At 40.7% G+C, this 21,962-nt stretch overlaps 1 protein-coding gene across 2 annotated transcripts in view; it reads left to right on the forward strand.

The window, feature by feature from the left end:
* vwf (von Willebrand factor) overlaps nt 1–21,962 on the forward strand; it is a 190,155-nt gene that overhangs the window by 11,316 nt on the left and 156,877 nt on the right. For both annotated transcript variants that reach the window (XM_036973629.2, XM_090217524.1), the window contains exons 15-16: nt 439–654; nt 834–1,080. In XM_036973629.2, the coding sequence (XP_036829524.2) occupies nt 439–654; nt 834–1,080 (463 nt within the window). The remainder of the gene's footprint in view (nt 1–438; nt 655–833; nt 1,081–21,962) is intronic.

Here is a 21,962-nt window from a genome sequence, read left to right on the forward strand (position 1 = left end):
TCTCTCCCTGTAGTTTAGTTGGTGTTTCTCCTCTCTCTCCCTGTAGTTTAGTTCAGGGTATCTTATCTCTCTCCCTGTAGTTTGGTTCAGTATTTCTCATCTTTCTTCCTGTAGTTTAGTTGGTGTTTCTCCTCTCTCTCCCTGTAGATGGTTCAGTGTCTCCTCTCTCTCGTATTTTATTTTATTTTAGTTTAGTTTAGTTCAGTTTGTTTACCTTCTCTCCCTGTAGTTCAGTTCCGGGTATCTCTTCTCTCTTCCTGTAGTTTAGTTCAGGTTGTTTATCTTCTCTCCCTGTAGTTTACTTCAGTGTTTCTCATCTCTCTCCCTGTAGTTTACTTCAGGGTTTCTCATCTCTACTAGTAGTTTATTTCAAGGTGTCTCATCTCTCTCCCTGTAGTCTTTCAGTTAGTTCAGTATGTATCCTTTCTCTCCCTGTAGTGCGTTTTGCAGAGGAGGCATGTGGGATGATGATGTCAGAGGTGTTTGAAGCGTGTCACTTCCTGGTGAATCCCCTCCCCTTCCTGCGGTTCTGTCGTTACGACGTGTGCGTGTGTTCTGACGGGGAGGAATGTCTGTGTTCCGCTCTGGCCTCCTACGCTGCTGCCTGCTCTTCTAGGGGAGTTCTACTGACCTGGAGGACACCTGAACGCTGTGGTAACACAGACACACACACACACACACACACACATACGTACACAGAAGAACCAGCTCCTCTACATAAAGAATGGAGGACCCACCACAGACCCTTGGGAACACCTATTCTTCATCTGAGTTGTTGGCTGTATCATGCATAATTCTTTCTCTCTCTGTCTGTGTGTGTGTGTGTGCTACAGCCATGCATTGTCCAGTGGGCCAGTTGTACAAGACATGTGGCAGTGTGTGTGAGCGATCATGTCGTTCTCTGTCGGGGGTGGAGCCTGGATGCGGGGGGGAGGAAGGGTGTGAGGAGGGATGCTTCTGCCCCCCCGGCCATTACCTTAGTGAAACGGGGGCGTGCGTGACACCTGACCTCTGCTCCTGCCTGCATGATGGACAGCTGTACCAACCAAACGACGTCTACGCTGACCACAACAGCATCTGGTACAAATTTTATAATTTAGTCTTCTAATAGACATTCTTATCCAGAGAAACTACAAGTTAGTGAATTCATCTACAGATAGCTAGGTGGGACAACCACATTTCACATGCTTAGAAAGTACAGTATCAGTAGAGTCAGAGATAGAAGAAAGACGTGGTCAGTAGAGTCAGAGACAGAAGAAAGACGTGGTCAGTAGAGTCAGAGATAGAAGAAAGACGTTGTCAGTAGAGTCAGAGATAGAAGAAAGACGTTGTCAGTAGAGTCAGAGATAGAAGAAAGACGTTGTCAGTAGAGTCAGAGATAGAAGACGTGGTCAGTAGAGTCAGAGACAGAAGAAAGACGTTGTCAGTAGAGTCAGAGATAGAAGAAAGACGTTGTCAGTAGAGTCAGAGATAGAAGAAAGACGTGGTCAGTAGAGTCAGAGACAGAAGAAAGATGTGGTAAGTAGAGTCAGAGACAGAAGAAAGACGTTGTCAGTAGAGTCAGAGATAGAAGAAAGACGTTGTCAGTAGAGTCAGAGATAGAAGACGTGGTCAGTAGAGTCAGAGACAGAAGAAAGACGTTGTCAGTAGAGTCAGAGATAGAAGAAAGACGTTGTCAGTAGAGTCAGAGATAGAAGAAAGACGTGGTCAGTAGAGTCAGAGACAGAAGAAAGATGTGGTAAGTAGAGTCAGAGATAGAAGAAAGACGTTGTCAGTAGAGTCAGAGATAGAAGACGTGGTCAGTAGAGTCAGAGACAGAAGAAAGACGTTGTCAGTAGAGTCAGAGATAGAAGAAAGACGTTGTCAGTAGAGTCAGAGATAGAAGAAAGACGTGGTCAGTAGAGTCAGAGACAGAAGAAAGATGTGGTAAGTAGAGTCAGAGATAGAAGAAAGACGTTGTCAGTAGAGTCAGAGATAGAAGAAAGACATTGTCAGTAGAGTCAGAGATAGAAGAAAGACGTTGTCAGTAGAGTCAGCGATAGAAGACGTGGTCAGTATAGTCAGAGGTAGAAGACGTGGTCAGTAGAGTCAGAGATAGAAGAAAGACGTGGTCAGTAGAGTCAGAGATAGAAGAAAGACGTTGTCAGTAGAGTCAGAGATACAAGAAAGACATGGTCAGTAGAGTCAGAGATTGAAGACGTTGTCAGTAGAGTCAGAGATAGAAGAAAGACGTTGTCAGTAGAGTCAGAGATAGAAGAAAGACGTTGTCAGTAGAGTCAGAGATACAAGAAAGACATGGTCAGTAGAGTCAGAGATAGAAGACGTTGTCAGTAGAGTCAGAGATAGAAGACGTGGTCAGTAGAGTCAGAGATAGAAGGAAGACGTTGTCAGTAGAGTCAGACATAGAAGACATTGTCAGTAGAGTCAGAGATAGAAGAAAGACATGATCAGTAGAGTCAGAGATTGAAGAAAGACGTTGTCAGTAGAGTCAGAGATAGAAGACGTGGTCAGTAGAGTCAGAGATAGATGACGTGGTCAGTAGAGTCAGAGATAGAAGACGTGGTAATTAGAGTCAGAGATAGAGGAAAGACGTGGTCAGTAGAGTCAGAGATAGAAGACGTTGTCAGTAGAGTCAGAGATATAAGACGTGGTCAGTAGAGTCAGAGATAGAAGAAAAAGGGAAAGAGGTGTGGTGTTAGTACACTGTGAATACAGGGTTAGTTCACCAAATACATTGTTCTAAAAATAATACTGGGGGGGGGGGGGGGGGGGTTGGGGTGAGAAGAGGTTGTGAGTATGGGGGTGCTGTGGGATTATTTAAGATCCTCTTTGAAGAGGTAGGGTTTCAGATGTTTTCGAGAGATGGGCATGGACTCTGTTGTCCTAGCTTCAGGTGGAAGATGGGCAGGGACTCTGCTGTACTAGCTTAAGGGGGAAGCTGGTTCCACCATTGGAGTGCCGGGACATAAAAGAGCTGGGGCTGGGTTGAGCGCAACCTACCCTCCTGGGTGGGACCAGTAGACTCAATAGGCTGAGTGAATGAGGAGTGTATTTAGAGAGGAGGGAGGGGGGAGAAGAAAGTTGTTTTTAGAGAGGAGGGATGGGGGGGGGGGGGTGGAACATAGTTTTCTAGGGTTAGAGATGTTGAGTGATAGAAAGTGGCTTTAGCAACAGACAGAGGAAGAGAAGATGTAGAAAAGGGAGTGGAAGGATGACACCGTCCCGAGAACCTTTCTCAGCCTTAGTGCCTGTGCACAACCTTGCTTTTGGCTTTTTGAAACACCCCTAATTAACCATATATGGTCAAAATCATTGCTTTAAAGCCATTGGGGAATATACATCCCTGTACAATGAAATAGCTATAACGGTGCAGTCAGAGATTGAAACAGATGTGTTATTGACTGAAACAGAGGTGCTAGTGTCTGAAACAGAGATGCTAATGACTGAAACAGAGGTGCTAGTGACTGAAACAGAGGTGCTAGTGACTGAAACAGAGGTGCTAGAGACTGAAACAGAAGTGCTAGTGTGTGAAACAGAGGTGTTAGTGTCTGAAACAGAGGTTCTAGTGACTGAAACAGAGGTGTTAGAGACTGAAACAGAAGTGCTAGTGACTGAAACAGAGGTGTTAGTGTCTGAAACAGAGGTGCTAGTGACTGAAACAGAGGTGCTAGAGACTGAAACAGAAGTGCTAGTGTCTGAAACAGAGGTGTTCGTGTCTGAAACAGAGGTGCTAGTGTCTGAAATAGAGGTGCTAGTGTCTGAAACAGAGGTGCTAGTGTCTGAAACAGAGGTGCTATTGACTGAAACAGAGGTGCTAGTGACTGAACCAGAGGTGCTAGTGACTGAAACAGAGGTACTAGGGACTGAAACAGAGGTTCTAGTGTCTGAAACATATGTGCTATTGTCTGAAATAGAGGTGCTAGTGACTGAACCAGAGGTGCTAGTGACTGAACCAGAGGTGCTAGTGTCTGAAACAGAGGTGCTAGTGTCTGAAACAGAGGTGCTAGTGTCTGAAACAGAGGTGTTAGTGTCTGAAACAGAGGTGTTAGTGACTGAACCAGAGGTGCTAGAGTCTGAAACAGAGGTGTTAGTGTCTGAACCAGAGGTGCTAGAGTCTGAAACAGAGGTGTTCGTGTCTGAAACAGAGGTGCTAGTGTCTGAAACAGAGCTGTTAGTGTCTGAAACAGAGGTGCTAGTGTCTGAAATAGAGGTGCTAGTGTCTGAAACAGAGGTGCTAGTGTCTGAAACAGAGGTGCTAGTGACTGAACCAGAGGTGCTAGAGTCTGAAACAGAGGTGTTAGTGTCTGAAACAGAGGTGTTAGTGTCTGAAACAGAGGTGCTAGTGTCTGAAACAGAGGTGCTAGTGTCTGAAACAGAGGTGCTAGTGACTGAACCAGAGGTGCTAGAGTCTGAAACAGAGGTGTTAGTGTCTGAAACAGAGGTGTTAGTGTCTGAAACAGAGGTGCTAGTGTCTGAAACAGAGGTGTTAGTGTCTGAAACAGAGGTGTTAGTGTCTGAAACAGAGGTGCTAGAGACTGAAACAGAGGTCTTAGTGTCTGAAACAGAGGTGCTAGTGACTGAACCAGAGGTGTTAGTGTCTGAAACAGAATTGCTAGTGTCTGAAACAGAGGTGTTAGTGTCTGAAACAGAGGTGTTAGTGTCTGAAACAGAGGTGCTAGTGTCTGAAACAGAGGTGCTAGTGTCTGAAACAGAGGTGCTAGTGACTGAACCAGAGGTGCTAGAGTCTGAAACAGAATTGCTAGTGTCTGAAACAGAGGTGTTAGTGTCTGAAACAGAGGTGCTAGTGTCTGAAACAGAGGTGTTAGTGTCTGAAACAGAGGTGCTAGAGACTGAAACAGAGGTGTTAGTGTCTGAAACAGAGGTGCTAGAGACTGAAACAGAGGTGTTAGTGTCTGAAACAGAGGTGCTAGTGACTGAACCAGAGGTGTTCGTGTCTGAAACAGAGGTGCTAGTGACTGAAACAGAGGTGTTAGTGTCTGAAACAGAGGTGCTAGAGACTGAAACAGAGGTGTTAGTGTCTGAAACAGAGGTGCTAGTGACTGAACCAGAGGTGTTCGTGTCTGAAACAGAGGTGCTAGTGACTGAAACAGAGGTGCTAGTGACTGAAACAGAGGTGCTAGTGATATGTTATATAACCAAACATTTTTATATGGCTCTCTCAGTTGTTGTTTGACCTGTAAAAATACAACCAAACATTTTTATTTGGCTCTCTCAGTTGTTGTTTGACCTGTAAAAATACAACCAAACATTTTTATTTGGCTCTCTCAGTTCTGGTTTGACCTGTGAAAATAAAGACATAGCTACAAAGTGAGGACCATTATGCCATTTCAAGTTGTTTTAGCAATGGCAAATATTCTTCAAATGTTTAGGTCACACCCACCAACAAGCCATCCATCCTCAACAGCTCCCTCCTGTAGGTGAACAGGCAAACATTGCTGTTCTGCAGAATGAACGAGTCGTGTGTTCCACCTTGCCACCACATTGAGTAGCATATTTTCTGTATCACATACCACCTGCACATTAAGACTGGAAGCTTTTTCTTTTCAAATAGTTCACACATTTTCAACATTCATGTATATTCTTCCCATTCATGCTTGAAGAGCAGGTATTCCACAACTTGGCACTGTGCTTTCACATGGTCATGACTGGGCATACATGTATGCACAACCTGAAGCAAACATTCATGTTGATCAATCTCACGCTCTGCTTGGCCCATTTATGATTAATACATAGAGTTGTGCTTACACACAAAACACACGGTTGATAAATGAGGGACCAGGAGTCCTCTTGCTATACAGTCGTGGCCAAAAGTTTTGAGCATGACACAAATATTAATTTTCACAAAGTTTGCTGCTTCAGTGTCTTTAGATATTTTTGTCAGATGTTACTATGGAATACTGAAGTATAATTACAAGCATGTCATAAGTGTCAAAGGCTTTTATGGACAATTACATGAAGTTGATACAAAGAGTCAATAATTGCAGTGTTGACCCATCTTTTTCAAGACCTCTGCAATCCGCCCTGGCATGCTGTCAATTAACTTCTGGGCCACATCCTGACTGATGGCAGCCCATTCTTGCATAATCAATGCTTGGAGTTTGTCAGAATTTCTGTTTTTGCTTGTCCACCCGCCTCTTGAAGATTGACCACAAGTTCTCAATGGGATTAAGGTCTGGGGATTTTCCTGCACATGGACCCAAATATCGATGTTTTGTTTCCCAAGCCACTTAGTTATCTCTTTTGCCTTATGGCAAGGTGCTCCATCATGCTGGAAAAGGCATTGTTCGTCACCAAACTGTTTCTGGATGGTTGGGAGAAGTTTCTCTCAGAGGATGTGTTGGTACCATTCTTTATTCATGGCTGTGTTCTTCGGCAAAATTGTGAGTGAGCCCACTCCCTTGGCTGAGAAGCAACCCCACACATGAATGGTCTCAGGATGCTTTACTCTTGGCATGACACAGGACTGATGGTAGCGCTCACCTTGTCTTCTCCGGACAAGCTTTTTTCCGGATGCCCCAAACAATCGGAAAGGGGATTCATCAGAGAAAATAACTTTACCCCAGTCCTCAGCAGTCCAATCCCTGTACCTTTTGCAGAATATCAGTCTGTCCCTGATGTTTTTCCTGGAGAGAAGTGGATTATTTTCTGCCCTTGTTGACACCAGGCCATCCTCCAAAAGTCTTTGCCTCAATGTGCGTGCAGATGCACTCACATCTATCTGCCTGCTGCCATTCCTGAGCAAGCTCTGTACTGCTGGTGCACCAATCCCGCAGCTGAATCAACTTTAGGAGACGGTCCTGGCGCTTGCTGGACTTTCTTGGGCGCCCTGAAGCCTTCTTCACAACAATTAAACCGCTCTCCTTGAAGTTCTTGATGATCCGATAAATGGTTGATTTGGGTGCAATCATACTGGCAGCAATGTCCTCGCCTGTGAAGCCCTTTTTGTGCAAAGCAATGATGAAGGCACGTATTTCCTTACAGGTAACCATGGATGACGGAGGAAGAACAATGATTCCAAGCCCCACCCTCCTTTTGAAGCTTCCAGTCTGTTATTCAAATTCAATCAGCATGACAGAGTGATCTCCTGCCTTGTCCTCGTCAACACTCACACCTGTGTTAACGAGAGAATCACTGACATGATGTCAGTTGGTCCTTTTGTGGCAGGGCTGAAATGCATTGGAAATGTTTTTGGGGGATTCAGTTCATTTGCATGGCAAAGAGGGACTTTGCATTTAATGAATTGCAATTCATCTGATCACTCTTCATAACATTCTGCAGTATATGCAAATTGCCATTGAAATTGAGGCAGCAGACTTTGTGAAAATGTATATTTGTGTCATTCTCAAAACTTTTGGCCACGACTGTAGAATGAAGTACACACACAAAAATACAGTACTAGACCACAACAGATAAATACATATAGACAGTACTAGACCACAACAGGTAAAGACAGTACTAGACCACAACAGATAAAGACAGTACTAGACCACAACAGATAAAGACAGTACTAGACCACATCAGATAAAGACAGTACTAGACCACAACAGGTAAAGACAGTACTAGACCACATCAGATAAAGACAGTACTAGACCACATCAGATAAAGACAGTAATAGACAACAACAGGTAAAGACAGTACTAGACCACAACAGATGAAGACAGAAAGACAGTACTAGACCACATCAGATAAAGACAGTACTAGACCACAACAGATAAAGACAGACAGACTGTACTAGACCACATCAGATAAAGACAGTACTGGACCACAACAGATAAAGACAAAAAGACAGTACTAGACCACAACAGATAAAGACAGTACTAGACCACAACAGGTAAAGACAGTACTAGACCACAACAGATAAAGACAGTACTAGACCACAACAGATACAGACAGTATTAGACCACAACAGATAAAGACAGTACTAGACCACAACAGATAAAGACAGTACTAGACCACAACAGATGAAGACAGAAAGACAGTACTAGACCACAACAGATAAAGACAGAAAGACAGTACTAGACCACAACAGATAATGACAGTACTAGACCACAACAGATAATGACAGTACTAGACCACAACAGATAAAGACAGTGCTAGGCGACAACAGATAAAGACAGTAATAGACCACAACAGATAAAGACAGAAAGACAGTACTACACCACAACAGATAAAGACAGACAGACAGTACAAGACCACAACAGATTAAGACAGTACTAGACCACAAAAAATAAAGACAGTACTAGACCACAACAGATAAAGACAGTACTAGACCACAACAGATAAAGACAGTACTAGACCACAACAATAAAGACAGTACTAGACCACAACAGATAAAGACAGTACTAGACCACAGCAGATAAAGACAGAAAGACAGTACTAGACCACAACAGATGAAGGCAGACAGACAGTACAAGACCACAACAGGTATAGACAGTACTAGACCACAACAGATAAAGACAGTACTAGGCGCCAACAAAAAAATGAAGTAATAGACCACAATAGATAAAGACAGAAAGACTGTACTAGACCACAAAAGATAAAGACAGACAGTACAAGACCACAACAGGTATAGACAGTACTAGACCAAAATAGATAAAGACAGTACTAGACCACAACAGATAAATACAGTACTAGACCACAACAGATAAAGACAGAAAGACAGTACTAGACCACAACAGATAAAGACAGTACTAGACCACAACAGATAAAGACAGAAAGACAGTACTAGACCACAACAGATAAAGACAGACAGACTGTACTAGACCACATCAGATAAAGACAATACTGGACCACAACAGATAAAGACAGAAAGACAGTACTAGACCACAACAGATAAAGACAGTACTAGACCACAACAGATAAAGACAGTACTAGACCACAACAGATAAACACAGTACTAGACCACAACAGATAAAGACAGTACTAGACCACAACAGATAAAGACAGAAAGACAGTACTAGACCACAACAGATAAAGACAGTACTAGACCACAACAGATAAAGACAGTACTAGACCACAACAGATAAACACAGTACTAGACCACAACAGATAAAGACAGTACTAGACCTCAACAGATAAAGACAGTTCTATGCAACAACAGATAAAGACAGTAATAGACCACAACAGATAAAGACAGTACTAGACCACAACAGATAAAGACAGTACTAAACCACAACAAATAAAGACAGTACTAGATCAAAACAGATAAAGACAGTACTAGAAAACAACAGATAAAGACAGTACTAGACCACAACAGGTAAAGACAGAAAGAAAGTACTAGACCACAACAGATAAAGACAGACAGACAGTACAAGACCACAACAGGTATAGACACTACTAGACCACAACAGATAAAGACAGTACTAGACCACAACAGATAAAGACAGTACTAGGCACCAACAAAAAAAGGAAGTAATAGACCACAACAGATAAAGACAGAAAGACTGTACTAGACCACAACAGATAAAGACAGACAGACAGTACAAGACCACAACAGGTATAGACAGTACTAGACCACAATAGATAAAGACAGTACTAGACCACAACAGATAAATACAGTACTAGACCAATACAGATAAAGACAGAAAGACAGTACTAGACCACAACAGATAAAGACAGTACTAGACCACAACAGATAAAGACAGAAAGACAGTACTAGACCACAACAGATAAAGACAGACAGACTGTACTAGACCACATCAGATAAAGACAATACTGGACCACAACAGATAAAGACAGAAAGACAGTACTAGACCACAACAGATGAAGACAGTACTAGACCTCAACAGATGAAGACAGTTCTATGCAACAACAGATAAAGACAGTAATAGACCACAACAGATAAAGACAGTACTAGACCACAACAGATAAAGACAGTACTAAACCACAACAAATAAAGACAGTACTAGATCACAACAGATAAAGACAGTACTAGACCACAACAGATAAAGACAGACAGACAGCACTAGACCACAACAGATAAAGACAGTACTAGACCACATCAGATAAAGACAGTACTAGACCACATCAGATAAAGACAGTAATAGACAACAACAGGTAAAGACAGTACTAGACCACAACAGATGAAGACAGAAAGACAGTACTAGACCACATCAGATAAAGACAGTACTAGACCACAACAGATAAAGACAGACAGACTGTACTAGACCACATCAGATAAAGACAGTACTGGACCACAACAGATAAAGACAAAAAGACAGTACTAGACCACAACAGATAAAGACAGTACTAGACCACAACAGGTAAAGACAGTACTAGACCACAACAGATAAAGACAGTACTAGACCACAACAGATACAGACAGTATTAGACCACAACAGATAAAGACAGTACTAGACCACAACAGATAAAGACAGTACTAGACCACAACAGATAAAGACAGAAAGACAGTACTAGACCACAACAGATAAAGACAGACAGACAGTACAAGACCACAACAGGTATAGACAGTACTAGACCACAACAGATAATGACAGTACTAGACCACAACAGATAATGACAGTACTAGACCACAACAGATAAAGACAGTGCTAGGCGACAACAGATAAAGACAGTAATAGACCACAACAGATAAAGACAGAAAGACAGTACTACACCACAACAGATAAAGACAGTACTAGACCACAAAAAATAAAGACAGTACTAGACCACAACAGATAAAGACAGTACTAGACCACAACAGATAAAGACAGTACTAGACCACAAGAGATAAAGACAGTACTAGACCACAACAATAAAGACAGTACTAGACCACAACAGATAAAGACAGTACTAGACCACAGCAGATAAAGACAGAAAGACAGTACTAGACCACAACAGATGAAGGCAGACAGACAGTACAAGACCACAACAGGTATAGACAGTACTAGACCACAACAGATAAAGACAGTACTAGACCACAACAGATAAAGACAGTACTAGGCGCCAACAAAAAAAGGAAGTAATAGACCACAATAGATAAAGACAGAAAGACTGTACTAGACCACAACAGATAAAGACAGACAGACAGTACAAGACCACAACAGGTATAGACAGTACTAGACCAAAATAGATAAAGACAGTACTAGACCACAACAGATAAATACAGTACTAGACCACAACAGATAAAGACAGAAAGACAGTACTAGACCACAACAGATAAAGACAGTACTAGACCACAACAGATAAAGACAGAAAGACAGTACTAGACCACAACAGATAAAGACAGACACACTGTACTAGACCACATCAGATAAAGACAATACTGGACCACAACAGATAAAGACAGAAAGACAGTACTAGACCACAACAGATAAAGACAGTACTAGACCACAACAGATAAAGACAGTACTAGACCACAACAGATAAACACAGTACTAGACCACAACAGATAAAGACAGTACTAGACCACAACAGATAAAGACAGAAAGACAGTACTAGACCACAACAGATAAAGACAGTACTAGACCACAACAGATAAAGACAGAAAGACAGTACTAGACCACAACAGATAAAGACAGTACTAGACCACAACAGATAAAGACAGTACTAGACCACAACAGATAAACACAGTACTAGACCACAACAGATAAAGACAGTACTAGACCTCAACAGATAAAGACAGTTCTATGCAACAACAGATAAAGACAGTAATAGACCACAACAGATAAAGACAGTACTAGACCACAACAGATAAAGACAGTACTAAACCACAACAAATAAAGACAGTACTAGATCACAACAGATAAAGACAGTACTAGAAAACAACAGATAAAGACAGTACTAGACCACAACAGGTAAAGACAGAAAGAAAGTACTAGACCACAACAGATAAAGACAGACAGACAGTACAAGACCACAACAGGTATAGACAGCACTAGACCACAACAGATAAAGACAGTACTAGACCACAACAGATAAAGACAGTACTAGGCACCAACAAAAAAAGGAAGTAATAGACCACAACAGATAAAGACAGAAAGACTGTACTAGACCACAACAGATAAAGACAGACAGACAGTACAAGACCACAACAGGTATAGACAGTACTAGACCACAATAGATAAAGACAGTACTAGACCACAACAGATAAATACAGTACTAGACCAATACAGATAAAGACAGAAAGACAGTACTAGACCACAACAGATAAAGACAGTACTAGACCACAACAGATAAAGAGAGACAGACTGTACTAGATCACATCAGATAAAGACAATACTGGACCACAACAGATAAAGACAGAAAGACAGCACTAGACCACAACAGATAAAGACAGTACTAGACCACAACAGATAAAGACAGTACTAGACCACAACAGATAAACACAGTACTAGACCACAACAGATAAAGACAGTACTAGACCTCAACAGATGAAGACAGTTCTATGCAACAACAGATAAAGACAGTAATAGACCACAACAGATAAAGACAGTACTAGACCACAACAGATAAAGACAGTACTAAACCACAACAAATAAAGACAGTACTAGATCACAACAGATAAAGACAGTACTAGACCACAACAGTTAAGACAGACAGACATCACTAGACCACAACAGATAAAGACAGTACTAGACCACAACAGATAAAGACAATACTAGGCGACAACAAACAATGACAGTAATAGACCACAACAGATAAAGACAGAAAGACAGTACTAGACCACAACAGATAAAGACAGACAGACAGTACAAGACCACAACAGGTATGGACTGTACTAGACCACAACAGATAAAGACAGTACTAGACCACAACAGATATTAGACAGTACTAGACCACAACAGATAAAGACACAAAGACAGTACTAGACCACAACAGATAAAGACAGAAAGACAGTACTAGACCACAACAGATAAAGACAATACTGGACCACAACAGATAAAGACAGAAAGACAGTACTAGACCACAACAGATAAAGACAGTACTAGACCACAAAAGATAAGGACAGTACTAGACCATAACAGATAAAGACAGTACTAGAACACAACAGATAAAGACAGTACTAGACCACAACAGATAAAGACAGAAAGACAGTACTAGACCATAAAAGATAAAGACAGTACTAGACCACAACAGATAAATACAGTACTAGACCACAACAGATAAACACAGTACTAGACCACAACAGATAAAGACAGTACTAGACCACAAAAGATAAAGACAGTAATAGACCACAACAGTTAAAGACAGTACTAGACTACAACAGATGAAGACAGACAGACAGTACAAGACCACAACAGCTACAGACAGTACTGGACCACAACAGATAAACACAGTACTAGACCACAACAGATAAAGACAGTACTAGACCTCAACAGATAAAGACAGTTCTATGCGACAACAGATAAAGACAGTAATAGACCACAACAGATAAAGACAATACTAGACCACAACAGATAAAGACAGTACTAGACCACAACAAATAAAGACAGTACTAGATCACAACAGAGAAAGACAGTACTAGAACACAACAGATAAAGACAGTACTAGACCACAACAGATAAAGACAGTAATAGACCACAACAGATAAAGACAGAAAGACAGTACAAGACCACAACAGGTAAAGACAGTACTAGACCACAACAGATAAAGACAGTACTAGACCACAACAGATAAAGACAATACTAGGCAGCAACAAACAATGACAGTAATAGACCACAACAGATAAAGACAGAAAGATAGTACTAGACCACAACAGATAAAGACAGACAGACAGTAGAAGACCACAACAGGTATGGACAGTACTAGACCACAACAGATAAAGACAGTACTAGACCACAACAGATAAAGACAGTACTAGACCACAACAGATAAAGACAGAAAGACAGTACTAGACCACATAAGATAAAGACAGACAGACAGTACAAGACCACAGCAGGTATGGACAGGTCTAGACCACAACAGATAAAGACAGTACTAGACCACAACAGATATAGACTGAAAGACAGTACTAGACCCCAACAGATAAAGACAGTACTAGACCACAACAGATAAAGACAGAAAGACAGTACTAGACCACATAAGATAAAGACAGTACTAGACCACAACAGATAAAGACAGACAGACTTTACTAGACCACATCAGAAAACGACAGGACTGGACCACAACAGATAAAGACAGAAAGACAGTACTAGACCACAACAGATAAAGACAGTACTAGACCACAACAGATAAAGACAGTACTAGACCACAACAGATAAAGACAGTACTAGACCACAACAGATAAAGACAGTACTAGACCACAACAGATAAAGACAGTACTAGACCACAACAGATACAGACTGTACTAGACCAAAACAGATAAAGACAGTACTAGACCACAACAGATAAAGACAGAAAGACAGTACTAGACCACAACAGATAAAGACAGTAATAGACCACAACAGATAAAGACAGTACTAGACCACATCAGAGAAAGACAGTACTAGACCACAACAGATTAAGACAGACAGACAGTACAAGACCACAACAGCTATAGACAGTACTAGACCACAACAGATAAACACAGTATTAGACCACAACAGATAAAGACAGTTCTAGGCGACATAGATAAAGAGAGTATTAGACAACAACAGATAAAGACAGTACGAGATAACAACAGATAAAGACAGTGCTAGACCACAACAGATAAAGACAGTAATAGACCACAACAGATAAAGACAGTACTAGACAACAACAGATAAAGACAGTACAAGACCACAACAGATGAAGACAGACAGACAGTACAAGACCACAACAGCTATAGACAGTACTGGACCACAACAGATAAACACAGTACTAGACCACAACAGATAAAGACAGTACTAGACCTCAACAGATAAAGACAGTTCTATGCGACAACAGATAAAGACAGTAATAGACCACAACAGATAAAGACAGTACTAGACCACAACAGATAAAGACAGTACTAGACCACAACAAATAAAGACAGTACTAGATCACAACAGAGAAAGACAGTACTAGACCACAACAGATAAAGACAGTAATAGACCACAACAGATAAATTCAGAAAGACAGTACTAGACCACAACAGATAAAGACAGACAGACAGTACAAGACCACAACAGGTATAGACAGTACTAGACCACAACAGATAAAGACAGTACTAGACCACAACAGATAAAGACAATACTAGGCAGCAACAAACAATGACAGTAATAGACCACAACAGATGAAGACAGAAAGACAGTACTAGACCACAACAGATAAAGACAGACAGAGAGTACAAGACCACAACAGGTATGGACAGTACTAGACCACAACAGATAAAGACAGTACTAGACCACAACAGATAAAGACAGTACTAGACCACAACAGATATAGACTGAAAGACAGTACTAGACCCCAACAGATAAAGACAGTACTAGACCACAACAGATAAAGACAGAAAGACAGTACTAGACCACATAAGATAAAGACAGTACTAGACCACAACAGATAAAGACAGACAAACTTTACTAGACCACATCAGATAACGACAGGACTGGACCACAACAGATAAAGACAGACAGACAGTACAAGACCACAACAGGTATAGACAGTACTAGACCACAACAGATAAAGACAGTACTAGACCACAACAGATAAAGACAATACTAGGCGACAACAAACAATGACAGTAATAGACCACAACAGATAAAGACAGAAAGACAGTACTAGACCACAACAGATAAAGACAAACAGACAGTACAAGACCACAACAGGTATGGACAGGTCTAGACCACAACAGATAAAGACAGTACTAGACCACAACAGATAAAGACAGAAAGACAGTACTAGACCCCAACAGATAAAGACAGTACTAGACCACAACAGATAAAGACAGAAAGACAGTACTAGACCACAGCAGATAAAGACAGTACTAGACCACAACAGATAAAGACAGACAGACTTTACTAGACCACATCAGAGAACGACAGGACTGGACCACAACAGATGAAGACAGAAAGACAGTACTAGACCACAACAGATAAACAAAGTACTAGACCACAACAGATAAAGACAGTACTAGACCTCAACAGATAAAGACAGTTCTATGCGACAACAGATAAAGACAGTAATAGACCACAACAGATAAAGACAGTACTAGACCACAACAGATAAAGACAGTACTAGACCACAACAAATAAAGACAGTACTAGATCACAACAGAGAAAGACAGTACTAGACCACAACAGATAAAGACAGACAGACAGTACAAGACCACAACAGGTATAGACAGTACTAGACCACAACAGATAAAGACAGTACTAGACCACAACAGATAAAGACAATACTAGGCAGCAACAAACAATGACAGTAATAGACCACAACAGATGAAGACAGAAAGACAGTACTAGACCACAACAGATAAAGACAGACAGAGAGTACAAGACCACAACAGGTATGGACAGTACTAGACCACAACAGATAAAGACAGTACTAGACCACAACAGATAAAGACAGTACTAGACCACAACAGATATAGACTGAAAGACAGTACTAGGCCCCCACAGATAAAGACAGTACTAGACCACAACAGATAAAGACAGAAAGACAGTACTAGACCACATAAGATAAAGACAGTACTAGACCACAACAGATAAAGACAGACAAACTTTACTAGACCACATCAGATAACGACAGGACTGGACCACAACAGATAAAGACAGACAGACAGTACAAGACCACAACAGGTATAGACAGTACTAGACCACAACAGATAAAGACAGTACTAGACCACAACAGATAAAGACAATACTAGGCGACAACAAACAATGACAGTAATAGACCACAACAGATAAAGACAGAAAGACAGTACTAGACCACAACAGATAAAGACAAACAGACAGTACAAGACCACAACAGGTATGGACAGGTCTAGACCACAACAGATAAAGACAGTACTAGACCACAACAGATAAAGACAGAAAGACAGTACTAGACCCCAACAGATAAAGACAGTACTAGACCACAACAGATAAAGACAGAAAGACAGTACTAGACCACAGCAGATAAAGACAGTACTAGACCACAACAGATAAAGACAGACAGACTTTACTAGACCACATCAGATAACGACAGGACTGGACCACAACAGATGAAGACAGAAAGACAGTACTAGACCACAACAGATAAAGACAGTACTAGACCACAACAGATAAAGACAGTACTAGACCACAGCAGATAAAGACAGTACTAGACCACAACAGATAAAGACAGTACTAGACCACAACAGATAAAGACAGTACTAGACCACAACAGATAAAGACAGTACTAGACCACAACAGATGAAGACAGACAGACAGTACAAGACCACAACAGCTATAGACAGTACTAGACCACAACAGATAAACACAGTATTAGACCACAACAGATAAAGACAGTTCTAGGCGACATAGATAAAGAGAGTATTAGACAACAACAGATAAAGACAGTACGAGATAACAACAGATAAAGACAGTACTAGACCACAACAGATAAAGACAGTACTAGACCACAACAGATAAAGACAGTACTAGACCACAACAGATAAAGACAGTACTAGATCACAACAGATAAAGACAGAAAGACAGTACTATACCACAACAGATAAAGACAGACAGACAGTACAAGACCACAACAGGTATAGACAGTACTAGGCCACAACAGATAAAGACAGTACTAGGCGACAACAAAAAAAGACAGTAATGGACCACAACTGATAAAGACAGAAAGACAGTACTAGACCACAACAGATAAAGACAGAAAGACAGTACAAGACCATAACAGATAAAGACAGTACTCGACCACAACAGATAAAGACAGTACTAGACCACAACAAATCAAGACAGTACTAGACCACAACAGATAAAGACAGTACTAGACCACATTAGATAAAGACAGTACTAGACCACAACAGATAAAGACAGTACTAGACCACAACAGATAAAGACAGTACTAGACCACAACAAATAAAGACAGTACTAGACCACAACAGATAAAGACAGTACTAGACCACAACAGATAAAGACAGTACTAGACCACAACAGATACAGACTGTACTAGACCACAACAGATAAAGACAGTACTATACCATAACAGATAAAGACAGTACTAGAACACAACAGATAAAGACAGTACTAGACCACAACACATAAAGACAGTAATAGACCACAACAGATAAAGACAGTACTAGACCACATCAGATAAAGACAGTACTAGACCACAACAGATGAAGACAGACAGACAGTACAAGACCACAACAGCTATAGACAGTACTAGACCACAACAGATAAACACAGTACTAGACCACAACAGATAAAGACAGTACTAGACCACAACAGATAAAGACAGTACTAGACCACAACAGATGAAGACAGACAGACAGTACTAGGCCACAACAGATAAAGACAGTACTAGACCACAACAGATAAAGACAGAAAGACAGTACTAGACCACAACAGATAAAGACAATACTGGACCACAACAGATAAAGACAGAAAGACAGTACTAGACCACAACAGATAAAGACAGTACTAGACCACAAAAGATAAGGACAGTACTAGACCATAACAGATAAAGACAGTACTAGAACACAACAGATAAAGACAGTACTAGACCACAACAGATAAAGACAGAAAGACAGTACTAGACCACAAAAGATAAAGACAGTAATAGACCACAACAGTTAAAGACAGTACTAGACTACAACAGATGAAGACAGACAGACAGTACAAGACCACAACAGCTACAGACAGTACTGGACCACAACAGATAAACACAGTACTAGACCACAACAGATAAAGACAGTACTAGACCTCAACAGATAAAGACAGTTCTATGCGACAACAGATAAAGACAGTAATAGACCACAACAGATAAAGACAATACTAGACCACAACAGATAAAGACAGTACTAGACCACAACAAATAAAGACAGTACTAGATCACAACAGAGAAAGACAGTACTAGAACACAACAGATAAAGACAGTACTAGACCACAACAGATAAAGACAGTAATAGACCACAACAGATAAAGACAGAAAGACAGTACAAGACCACAACAGGTAAAGACAGTACTAGACCACAACAGATAAAGACAGTACTAGACCACAAAAGATAAGGACAGTACTAGACCATAACAGATAAAGACAGTACTAGAACACAACAGATAAAGACAGTACTAGACCACAACAGATAAAGACAGAAAGACAGTACTAGACCACAAAAGATAAAGACAGTAATAGACCACAACAGTTAAAGACAGTACTAGACTACAACAGATGAAGACAGACAGACAGTACAAGACCACAACAGCTACAGACAGTACTGGACCACAACAGATAAACACAGTACTAGACCACAACAGATAAAGACAGTACTAGACCTCAACAGATAAAGACAGTTCTATGCGACAACAGATAAAGACAGTAATAGACCACAACAGATAAAGACAATACTAGACCACAACAGATAAAGACAGTACTAGACCACAACAAATAAAGACAGTACTAGATCACAACAGAGAAAGACAGTACTAGAACACAACAGATAAAGACAGTACTAGACCACAACAGATAAAGACAGTAATAGACCACAACAGATAAAGACAGAAAGACAGTACAAGACCACAACAGGTAAAGACAGTACTAGACCACAACAGATAAAGACAGTACTAGACCACAACAGATAAAGACAATACTAGGCAGCAACAAACAATGACAGTAATAGACCACAACAGATAAAGACAGAAAGATAGTACTAGACCACAACAGATAAAGACAGACAGACAGTAGAAGACCACAACAGGTATGGACAGTACTAGACCACAACAGATAAAGACAGTACTAGACCACAACAGATAAAGACAGTACTAGACCACAACAGATAAAGACAGAAAGACAGTACTAGACCACATAAGATAAAGACAGACAGACAGTACAAGACCACAGCAGGTATGGACAGGTCTAGACCACAACAGATAAAGACAGTACTAGACCACAACAGATATAGACTGAAAGACAGTACTAGACCCCAACAGATAAAGACAGTACTAGACCACAACAGATAAAGACAGAAAGACAGTACTAGACCACATAAGATAAAGACAGTACTAGACCACAACAGATAAAGACAGACAGACTTTACTAGACCACATCAGAAAACGACAGGACTGGACCACAACAGATAAAGACAGAAAGACAGTACTAGACCACAACAGATAAAGACAGTACTAGACCACAACAGATAAAGACAGTACTAGACCACAACAGATAAAGACAGTACTAGACCACAACAGATAAAGACAGTACTAGACCACAACAGATAAAGACAGTACTAGACCACAACAGATACAGACTGTACTAGACCAAAACAGATAAAGACAGTACTAGACCACAACAGATAAAGACAGAAAGACAGTACTAGACCACAACAGATAAAGACAGTAATAGACCACAACAGATAAAGACAGTACTAGACCACATCAGAGAAAGACAGTACTAGACCACAACAGATTAAGACAGACAGACAGTACAAGACCACAACAGCTATAGACAGTACTAGACCACAACAGATAAACACAGTATTAGACCACAACAGATAAAGACAGTTCTAGGCGACATAGATAAAGAGAGTATTAGACAACAACAGATAAAGACAGTACGAGATAACAACAGATAAAGACAGTGCTAGACCACAACAGATAAAGACAGTAATAGACCACAACAGATAAAGACAGTACTAGACAACAACAGATAAAGACAGTACAAGACCACAACAGATGAAGACAGACAGACAGTACAAGACCACAACAGCTATAGACAGTACTGGACCACAACAGATAAACACAGTACTAGACCACAACAGATAAAGACAGTACTAGACCTCAACAGATAAAGACAGTTCTATGCGACAACAGATAAAGACAGTAATAGACCACAACAGATAAAGACAGTACTAGACCACAACAGATAAAGACAGTACTAGACCACAACAAATAAAGACAGTACTAGATCACAACAGAGAAAGACAGTACTAGACCACAACAGATAAAGACAGTAATAGACCACAACAGATAAATTCAGAAAGACAGTACTAGACCACAACAGATAAAGACAGACAGACAGTACAAGACCACAACAGGTATAGACAGTACTAGACCACAACAGATAAAGACAGTACTAGACCACAACAGATAAAGACAATACTAGGCAGCAACAAACAATGACAGTAATAGACCACAACAGATGAAGACAGAAAGACAGTACTAGACCACAACAGATAAAGACAGACAGAGAGTACAAGACCACAACAGGTATGGACAGTACTAGACCACAACAGATAAAGACAGTACTAGACCACAACAGATAAAGACAGTACTAGACCACAACAGATATAGACTGAAAGACAGTACTAGACCCCAACAGATAAAGACAGTACTAGACCAGAACAGATAAAGACAGAAAGACAGTACTAGACCACATAAGATAAAGACAGTACTAGACCACAACAGATAAAGACAGACAAACTTTACTAGACCACATCAGATAACGACAGGACTGGACCACAACAGATAAAGACAGACAGACAGTACAAGACCACAACAGGTATAGACAGTACTAGACCACAACAGATAAAGACAGTACTAGACCACAACAGATAAAGACAATACTAGGCGACAACAAACAATGACAGTAATAGACCACAACAGATAAAGACAGAAAGACAGTACTAGACCACAACAGATAAAGACAAACAGACAGTACAAGACCACAACAGGTATGGACAGGTCTAGACCACAACAGATAAAGACAGTACTAGACCACAACAGATAAAGACAGAAAGACAGTACTAGACCCCAACAGATAAAGACAGTACTAGACCACAACAGATAAAGACAGAAAGACAGTACTAGACCACAGCAGATAAAGACAGTACTAGACCACAACAGATAAAGACAGACAGACTTTACTAGACC

Source organism: Oncorhynchus mykiss, chromosome 2 (assembly GCF_057628025.1).
Source record: "Oncorhynchus mykiss isolate SJ-2025 chromosome 2, ASM5762802v1, whole genome shotgun sequence".
Classification (NCBI taxonomy): Eukaryota; Metazoa; Chordata; class Actinopteri; order Salmoniformes; family Salmonidae; genus Oncorhynchus; species Oncorhynchus mykiss.